We start from the raw sequence: 10,456 nt of genomic DNA, 5'->3' as shown, positions 1-10,456 counted from the left end.
TAGGTTTTCTTTTTTTTATTGGTATTCACTTCAGTAACTTGAATCCACAGATATAAGCAGTTTACAGGTAAACACAGAGTATACATGCAAATTTCTGTTCACAAAGATCACATGTGCAGGTACATGAATTAGAAGCGTGCGTCTAGAATTATGGCCAAACTGTTCTTAAAATGCAGAAAGGTAAAATTACATCTTGAAAATATGGAGAGATGGTCTACACACTTCAAAAATCAAGTGGTGCTTATACCAGAGATGTATGACAGCTACAGGATTCAAGTGACAAGCAGTAAGATCTCAAGAAATTAATACTGGTCAAAGAGAACAGGAATATTTTTACATTTCACTGAAAATACATTGACTACTAGAATACGAAATCTAGCAGGAACTTAGGGAAAAAAATTACAAAATCTAAAGCCAATTACCTAGTATTTCTTATTACCTAAATAACAACATGACATTAAAAGAAAACTGCACCTGCAATCTAATCATCAATCTCATTAATGAAGATCACCAAAAATGAAATGCAACCAAAAAGCTTCAAACTCCAAATGAAAAGTCTGCAAGGCTCAGATTAAACTGTGGAATGTTTCAGATGAAAGTAATAAAAATACAACTGGTTTTGTTCTTTATTGAATGGAATCAAAAGTTGTTGACATTTCTTTGAAGCTTGGAACTACTAAATTTCATTTCTCTGAATGTTTCTACATATCTTTTTCTTAGTGGTGCAAGTTATCTTAAGTAGCTTACAACATCAATCTCTACAAAGTAGTTCTGTCTGTTGCCATTCTGATAAAACAAAAACTATTCATTAACTTAACCGTATCTGTATTTATTCTATAACATTTAAACACATGAAGAGACATCTAGTATTATTCCACTAAAACAAAAGAGTACAATATTTTTCTTCTAACTATCAGTATTGTATTTAAAAAAGGTTAACATTAAAAACAAACCAAAAAAAAAAACATTATTTTCTTTGAAATCATTAAGCTTCTTGCACATCTTAAGCTTCCTTCTTCTGTCTGCGCTCTTCTGCTAATTTATTCAGAAATTTCTGAAAAGTGAAAGAGGAAAAAACAAAAACAAAAAGAATTACAGGAATTAAGTCACCTAAGAAAAACACAACAAATGGATACTAGGGACCTATTCCCAAAATAAAATACTATATCCAAATTTAGGGACTGTAATTTAAAATATAACCTTATCAATATTTTCAAGAATGAGTTATCTTTATTTGTCAGTGTACAAAACTAAACTGGTTCAGAGGACACCACAGTAAGGAATGAAAAATGACAAAAGATGAAAACCTGGTATTAGGATGATTAATCTTAATTTTCAGAGATGAGGAAAAAAAGACCATACTCACACAGAAGAACTGATGCTATTCTAAAAACATAGATCAATTAAAATGACAAATTCATTCAGTGCTCTACCCATCAAACTAGGGGTTGCCAAACATATTTTAAAGGATCAGCAGTCAATGCTTCAGGTTTGTGGGCCACTTGGTCTGTTGCAACTACTCAATTCTGCTGTTACAGCACTAACACAGACAGTAAGTAAGTGAAGATAATGGCTGTGTTCCAATAAAACTAGTTACAAAAGTAGGTGCTGGGCCGCAAAAGTGTAGCTTTCCAATCCGGCATTGGTTAGACCTGTGACTTCTAATCTGGAGTTCCTAGACATGAGAAATCTGTTGAGACACTAACGAAATTAAAAAACATCTATTAAAAAATTTAAGCTAAAACATCAAAAATTTCGTTACTTCTGATTGGAACCTATGAAACAAACTCTAGTTATTACAAATTGACGAGAAAGTTACAACTCATTTTATCTTTCAAACAAATGAAAAATATGTTGAAAGTCTGTGGGACAAAGAACTTGGTTTGGCCCTTTTGACTCTGGTTTCTGAAAGTAACGGAAGCAATAAAAAATAATTCTTTTCCCAAATAGCTGGGCAAGTAGGGGCTACATAGGTCCCACACCTGGCAAACCCATATCAGGAAGGCAGAAAAGTCTGAATGTAGTTACGCATATTCACTGAGGTCCAGATGACTATGAGACATATGACCTGGGCCTTGGAGTGCTCTCTTGGGTATTCCTATACTGGTGAGAAGAGCCATGCAAAGTTCCTGGGGACGATGGAGGCCCTGTGGTGAGCCAGGAACTCTCCCAGTCCTTGCCTGATACATCTCTATGCTTGTATCCTTTCTGGTTATAACAGGTTACTGAAAATACAGGTAATAGTCTCTGTGTTCTGTGGTGTCACGGCAGTCAACTACAAAACCCACGGGGGGCAATGAGAAGCAGCGGAGAGGCTAGAGTTTGCCTATTTTGCAGGACACTCCTAACTTGTGGAGCTCCAACTCTGAGTGGTTACAGTCACAGATAAAGTACTACGTGGGTCACTAGTGTCAAAATAATGGACTGGGCAAGTGGGACTATGAGGTGTCTTAATTTGGAAATGAACCTTATTCTGGCTATTATTCATACAAAGTTATTTATCATCTACTAGTTAAGATATCATTTATAGTGTATTAATTTCGGAATGAAATTGATAAAAATTTCTTCAAAATCGAAGGAAATGATCACAAGTCATCTTCAATAGACCAAACATCTAGGTACAGAGCAAAATATTGTTTATGAATTACTAAGCACCTAGGGATTCCTTCCATATTTAAATACTCTTCTAGGTAATACATAAAGTTTCTGCCCCAAACAAGTAAGTAACCACCATTTTCCCCACAACCAATCATAAAAGATAGCAAAAAAAAAAGGTGATACAGCCAAAAACTGCAACAACTTCCTAAATTTAGGCCCGTCTTTATCCAGCTAGTCAACACACTAAAAAAAATTAATGAATACTAGTTTCTATTATAAAACAGTATAAAAAAACAAGTTATCTGCAATATGAGTTCTTTAACTTCTACTTTCAACCTCCACCCCATATATTTGAATACTTGGTCCTTAAAGTGAACCCTGGCGGTTAATACCTTAGCTGCTAACCAAAAAGGTCGACAGTTCAAATTCACCAGCTGCTCCTTGGAAACCCTATGGGACAGTTCTACTCTGTCCTACAGAGTCGCTATGATACGGAACTGACTCATCATTACTGGGTTTGGTCTTTTTGGTTTGGTCCTTAAAGAGGCCACTAAATAAAAAACAAAATTTCTAAATATCCAAAACAGAATTTGTTATTCTTTAATTATGTTGTGCTTTGTTCCTGTTTTAGCTCTGTATGCTTTTAAAGTCATAAAAATAATTGACAAGTGTCATTCTTAATAATTTGAAGTCAATGTAAAAATTACTAAATATGAAGGGACACAGCACTTTACAAAGTTGAAAAGGTTTTTTATTATTCCATTTGGTTTTTATTCCTCCAGCATCTTCCAAATTATAGGTACACGTCTACCATCCATTTGCAAACACGTCAATGACTTTAATTCCAAGAATATCACACAATTTATAAAATGGTTAGAAATTACAACTATTTTAGTTTAGGTGCGAAAAAAGGTTCAACAGATGTTTCTAGAACTTAAAAGATAACATTTCTCAGTAAAGAGAAATGTTATCGCCAGGATAATGCACCATGATGGTTCCATAGATGGCAGGATTTTTACTTACACATCCCACTTATTTTCATTCATGATTTGTTAATTTTAACAAAACTCTCTTTTTAGATTCAGCCTTACCTTTAATTTCTGATAATGAGGAAGGCTGCTGCAATGAGTATTCTTTGCAACGTCTTCATTTGTATAAAAGAGTGAACACAGCTTACAGTAAAACCCTGTTTTAGGTATCACATAGTCTATACCTAAAAACACAAACATATATTCTTACAAATTAAGTTAACTCAAGATTTTAATTAGTACTGTCACATCTTTTTTCCTGCCAGCGTAATGTGAATATTGAAACACTTTTGAGACGTCCAATATGGCACAAGGTAAAAACAAAAACAAAAAAACCTCCATGACACTATTAGATGAGTTTGTACTTAACCGATGCTTGAGTTCCCTCCTAATTGTATTTTTAAGAAAAGACAGAAATGTGACAGAAAAACAAAGCAATGCTAAATTGTCAGAAATATGAGTAGAAAAAAAAATTGATATGGAAACATAAGATAATAAAAGATCCAGAAACATGGCCAAGAGGGAAAGACAGAAAATATTAATTAAGGTTTACAAATTGTTTTGCACAGAAATAAAGCTAATTTAAAATCCTATTGGAGCTTTTGAAATGAATCTTAAAATTGTATCTTAGTAAGGGTTTGGCTGTGGGGGAGAAAGGAAAAGAACAAAGCCTTAAATCTTACCAACAGGAACATTGGGCTGATATGGTCCAATTCTATACTCATCTGGGATTGTATAGTCTTCCTTGTTTTCATCACTTTGGCCATCTGCATTTTCACTTGTATCTTTGTTGGGATCATCAGCATTCTCAGCAGATTCACCTGTCTCTGTATTTTCCTCGTTTTTAATTCCATTTTCCAATGCTGCTTCACTTTCTTGATCAAGTTCCTCGATCTTGTCCACCTTAATTTCAACCAAACCATCATCATTTTTGTCACCAGATTTAAATGCCATGCCCGATTTACGAAGTTTCTGAAGTTCCGAATCTTCCTCATCACCAACCTCATCTAGAGTGACAAAACCTTCCATACTCCCTGGGAAACGACGCTGTTAAAAAAGACAAATTTACTCTGCAACAATTATCCTGCAGCATCCCTTCCATTGTTTTACTCGAAAGGAAAGGGATAGCGTCTTTGTCTTGAGTCATTCTCTCAAAAAAAAAAAAAAAAAAAAAGACTTTTCCTTCTCTCCCCCAAATCACTGATAATTAACAATTTAGGTTGTTTTAAAATTAAATAATGGAAGGCCTGCCTTACACAAGGAGCAGAAAACAAATGATACAGGACATTTATATTCTACATTTCTGAGATTATACTGCTAAGAGTTTGTCAAATAACTAATTTGATAAAAGTAGTCTGGCAATGTCCTTTGCAAGTAAATACCTCACGATATGATAAAACTCTTGTTTAGAGACTTCTCAGTCTAAAATAGTGCAGGGGTCAAGAAATCAAGCTCTGGAAGCAGACTGCCCAGGGTCAAATTGTGACTGAAATTTAGAAGCTGCAGGACCTAGGACAAGTTATTGCACTTCTCCACAACAAATTTATGAAATAGGTTAATAATGGTATCTGCCACAAATGGTAATTATAAGGATTAAGTTCATTTATATATATATATATATATATATATGAAAAGCTTAGAAAAATTTAGAGCACGTAACAAATGCTCAGTAATTGTCAGCTCTTAAGACTACAAACTTATTACACAAGTCTCCACTCCAGCCAGTAGAATATTTTCAAGACTCAGGCTATCTGACCAAGATGTCAAAGCCTGGACGTACATATTACCTTTCCAATAGTTTAATGTTGCTTAGAAGAAACCAACGGAAAACAATGACAGAAATCTCCTTTCATTCTGCATTTTCGAGAGTCATTTAACATAGTGGGCCTTAAGGACATTTTAATGTTCTAATTCTTAGGTAGTCAGTACTTCAGTGTTTTGTTTTACTGTTCTTTATACTGTTATATACTTTTATATTTATATTCACCTTATAAGCTGCCTTATGTGACATTATTATCTAATGCAGTTTTAAAAGCTATTAATATATTTGATCGAGCTTACATTTCTCAAACTGGAAAATTCTTCAACAATTTCTGAATGAGTGGCAAATTGTTTTTAAGCACCTTGGGTCAGTTAACTTATTGCAAAGTCATGCTCCATCTTTTCAAAAAACAAACTGTATTATAAGGCTATCAGTATTTATTGACTACCACAACACAGAATAGTATATGAGTCAATCTTTCGCCTTTATTACTAAAAAATTCCCAGTGAGAGTTGACATTTTTTGCAACTATAAAAAAAAGTCCTATTTAATCTATACATTGCAGAGTTTAGACTGAAATGTAGTATGGCTTATACATTTTTGTCTGATTAACTTCCCTAAATCTGACTCTGCTAGGGTAAATAATTTGGAACAGTGATCTGATCTAAAACTGGTCAGTATAAAATCTTTACCTTTTTAAGCTTTTTCTTTGCTGCTGAAGCACTTGCATCTTTTTTCACAGCTTTCTCTGAAGGCTCCTTTTTCCCATCAGAAGCCACGTCACCTAAATTAGCAAGATCAGTCTCATCTCCCACTGAACTGCCACTTTCTAGCAGTGCTGCTGCTTCTTCTTCATCTACAAGCAGCTCATCTTCAGATTCAAGAAGCATGTTAGGTTCTTGTTCTGTCTGGTCATCCTTTGTATCTTTCTCACCATCTTCCCCTGATTTCTCTTCTTGTTCTTTACCTTCAGCTGTACTTTCAGTCTTCTGGGAACCATCAGTTTTGGATTTCTTATCGCTTGGAGATTCTTTGCCATCTGGAGAATAAGATCTTTTTCTGAAATAAAAAAGACAGCACCTCAAGTGATTTCCCTGGGTTGCTGAAATATAAGGAAAAATTTAATATACTAGTGCATATAAACACACACAAAAGGAAATTACCGGGATTTATCTTTTTTCAGTAAGTCAATGCCTCTGTTGGGAATCTAAAAGACAAAAGTTTTGCTGAAGTTAAATAAACGTATTAAAATATATTCCTTACAGAACAAGACCACTATTATAAGAATTCGAGAAATAGTTTAAACAGAAAAGAAAATATTCTTTGATGGTTACAATAGTAGAGAGGGAGGGAGAAAGGTATTCATTAATTAGATAGTAGACAAGAACTACATTAGATGAAAGGAAAGACAATACACAATACAGAAGAGGTCAGCACAACTGGACTAAACCAAAAGCAAAGAAATTTCCTGAATAAACTGAACACTTTGAAGGCCAGCATAGCAGGGGCTGGGGTTTAGGTACCATGGTTTTAGGGGACATCTAGGTCAACTGGCATAATAAGATTAAGAAAACATTCTGCATCCCACTTTGGAGAGTGGCGTCGGGGGTCTTAAATGCTTGCAAGAAGCCATGTAAGATGCATCAATTGGTCTCAACCCACCTGGACCAAAGAAGAATGAAGAACATCAAAGCCACAAGGTAATTATGAGCCCGAGAGACAGAAAGGGCCACATAAATCAGAGACTAAATCAGCCTGAGACCAGAAGAACTAGATGATGCCCGGCTACAACCAATGACTGCCCTGACAGGGAACACAACAGAGAACCCCTGAGGGAGGAGGAGAAAGGAGGAGAGCAGTGGGATGCAGACCTCAAATTCACGTAAGAAAGACCAGACTTAATGGTGTGACTTAGGCTAGAAAGACCCTGGAGGTCATGGTCCCAGACCTTCTGTAAGCCTAAGACAGGATCCATTCCCAAAGCCAACTCTTCAGACAGGGATTGGACTGGACCATGGGATAGAAAATGATACTGGTGAGGAGTGAGCTTCTTGGATCAAGTAGACACTGAGACTATGTGGGCAGCTCCTGTCTGGATGGACGATGAGAGGGCAGAGGACGGTCAGAAGCTGGCTGAACGGACACAGGAGTGGAGAGAAGGAATGTGCTGTCTCATTAGAGGGAGAGCAACTAGGAGTACACAACAAGGTGTATATAAATTTTTGTATGAGAGACTGGATTTGTAAACTTTCACTTAAAGCACAATAAAAATTTATACATATGTAAGTATATTCCTTACAGAAAGTGTCAGATTAAAAACTGGTAGCCATCCCTTAAAAGAAAAAATTTACAGGAACTTAAAATATAGAAAGAAGTAGCTCATTTTTGGTTTGATATGTTTCCCACAATACAGTATTTCCTAACATGGTACACACAATGCCAAGTATAAAGTAAAGGCTATTTTGCAGTCCATGGACTATTCTTAAAAGGAAAAAAGAAATCCACTGCATTAGTATTATAAATCTTCACTAACAACCAGTTTTTCAATAATGACCGAGACTGTAACCACAGCTTGTTTTATTTCTGTAACCACACCCAAGTACTTAACCTGCCTATAGTCACCAGTTCATCAAAATCATCACTCCAAGAGAGTTGATAAACTTTTACGGTAACAGAACTGTTTAAAATAAAACTGTAAATAATACACATAAAAATAATGAAAGTTCTCTTTACAGAACATCAGTTAAACTCTTCTGCTACTAGAGAAACCCAGAAAAGAAAAAGGGTTGTTCTCTTTCAACAACCAAATCCTGTATTTTTAGCACACAAAAATGCTTACAAGAATATAGTCTCTCGAAATATACTATAACAAGCTTTAATGATGACAAACACTACATACCCTCAGTACCAGTTTTTTATATTTCTCAGATAGGTCAACCTTCACACATCTCCCCTGAAACCAAAGAGCTTTTTTCAAACAATGATCAACCATTGCCATTGCATCTTCTCTGGTCTCCATCTCAATAAAGGCCTAAAAAAAAAAAAGGGAAATAAAGCATTTTTTTCATATACTTTTGTAAAACTTTAATGTTTATTATCACTTCTATCCACACGTTAGAAAAATATAATCTTTAATACAGAGAGGCTGGTAAGAGTTAAATGTCACTCAATTAACTTAAAGACAACCTGCCAGATTTACAAAATTGTCAAGAATCACCATAGCACCAATTATCCTATGTGGTCATTCTGCAAAAATATAACTAAAGTAATAAACTCAGAAGATATTAACCAAAATACTGCAAGAAAATAAGTCTGGAAGGATACAAACTGAGAATGCTTAGTTACAAAAAGGTGTTTATCTAGGGGAAAAAAAACGAACAAAATCATTAAAGATGCTCTCCACACTCTGAATTTTTAAAAGGAAAAGTATGAAATAATTCACCCATGAAATACGAAGAATTTGTTAAGTCTGTAATATCCAATGTTTGCAAAACATTCTCACATAATGTTGGTATGATGATAAACTGGTACAAATTTTCTGAAGAGCAATTTTGCAATATCAAAGTAAAGAATGCATATATCCAGATCTAGAACGGCAATTCCAAAATTTTATCCCCCAGTTACATGCATTCAAACATGCCAAGATCCACATGGTGTAAAATCCATAGCTGCACTAGTGGTAAGGCCAAAAAACGACCAACTCTAATGTCTATCAACCCAGGAAATTTAAATACATTAGTTTATTCAATGGAATTGTGTATAAAGTGGAAAAGTAATTGGACAATACAATCCCAGCTGAAGAGGGGAGGGAAAAAAAGGCATGCATATACATGCATAGAAAGAATTTTGAAGCAAACCCAAGAAACAAAGTGTTACAAGGCTGGGCAAAAGAAAAGACCTTTACATTTTATACCTGAATTTTCAGTATTGATTGAATGTTTTACCGTAAGCATCTACTTTAACTTAAAAATCCCCCATTCATCACTGCATGGCTAAGAAAATTTACAAAGAAACTCTCTCCTACCCCCTCTTCCCTCAGTGAAATAATATACTGAATAAAATTAAGGCACTTTGTAAAATAATCTTTTCAAAACCACCATATATGTATTACCTGACTTTTCATCCTCATCAATATGTAATTCTTTATTTTCCCAAAGGGCTCAGCAAGTTTGAGGACAGCACTGTCAGAATAACCAGAATGGGGTAAATTGCTGAGATGGATCACACGTCCAAGCTCTTGCTTTTGATCGAACTTCTGATCAGGCTTTCCTTCGGGTTTCTTTATTTTTACAAAACAGAAAGGGCAAGTGAAATGTTGGAACATATGCTATAATTACAAGTCAGTAATTAAGACTATTCTAGTTGTTAGCAACAATTTTAAATAGCAAAACTTAATAATATTAAATTATATTAATACCAAAATGGTAGGTTATACATAACCTGGAAAAAAAAATACTCAATTTACCTTTATTCTTTTATACTTCTGTGATAAATGAACTCTCACTGGCTTGCCAAATACTAATGCTGGTGTAGTTGTATAATAATCCACTGCAGCCTGAGCATCTTCCGTGGTTGCCATTTCAATAAATGCCTAAAATAACACAAAAACATTATTTCTAAAAAAAACTGATCAAAGACTTTCCAGATATTAACTTATTTAAAGTATTTTCAAGAATTGACCATCATGATTTAATTTTTCTATGTGTTTTTTAATTGAGAGCAAATTCACACAGCATTAAATTCACCATTCTAAAGAGTATAATTCAGTGGCATTTAGTATATACATTGTTGTACAACCATCGCCCCAAACATTTTCATTACCCTCAAAGCAGACCCTGTAGCCATTAAGCAGTCACTCCCCATTCTCCCTTACCCAGGTCCCTTACAACATGAATTTTTTTCTGTTTCCATGGACTTACTTATTCGGGATATTTCATATATGTGGACTCACACAAAAAACCGAAACAAACACCCAACACTACCCATTTGCTATTTATTAAAAATTCATGTTATATTACCTTCTTACTACTAAACTACTTCATCATTTACTATACCTACTGAATTTGCA

The 10,456-nt window shown here is 34.7% G+C and overlaps 1 protein-coding gene across 6 annotated transcripts in view; it reads right to left on the bottom strand.

The window, feature by feature from the left end:
• Nucleotides 1-10,456, bottom strand: part of MATR3 (matrin 3) — a 49,216-nt gene continuing 38,760 nt past the window's right edge. For 4 of the 6 annotated variants that reach the window (XM_010591013.3, XM_064276882.1, XM_064276898.1 and 1 more), the window contains 8 exons: nucleotides 9,854-9,979; nucleotides 9,500-9,667; nucleotides 8,288-8,419; nucleotides 6,552-6,595; nucleotides 6,081-6,447; nucleotides 4,310-4,673; nucleotides 3,690-3,811; nucleotides 1-1,054 (listed from right to left, as the gene is read on the bottom strand). In XM_010591013.3, coding sequence (XP_010589315.1) covers nucleotides 1,004-1,054; nucleotides 3,690-3,811; nucleotides 4,310-4,673; nucleotides 6,081-6,447; nucleotides 6,552-6,595; nucleotides 8,288-8,419; nucleotides 9,500-9,667; nucleotides 9,854-9,979 — 1,374 coding nt within the window. In that variant the 3' untranslated portion in view covers nucleotides 1-1,003. The remainder of the gene's footprint in view (nucleotides 1,055-3,689; nucleotides 3,812-4,309; nucleotides 4,674-6,080; nucleotides 6,448-6,551; nucleotides 6,596-8,287; nucleotides 8,420-9,499; nucleotides 9,668-9,853; nucleotides 9,980-10,456) is intronic. The other 2 variants (XM_064276893.1, XM_064276897.1) reach the window with 2 other exon arrangements.

Source organism: Loxodonta africana, chromosome 2 (genome assembly GCF_030014295.1).
Source record: "Loxodonta africana isolate mLoxAfr1 chromosome 2, mLoxAfr1.hap2, whole genome shotgun sequence".
Taxonomy (NCBI): Eukaryota; Metazoa; Chordata; class Mammalia; order Proboscidea; family Elephantidae; genus Loxodonta; species Loxodonta africana.
The sequence above is the reverse complement of the archived record's forward strand: the minus strand, read 5'-3'. Positions and strand labels throughout refer to the sequence as shown.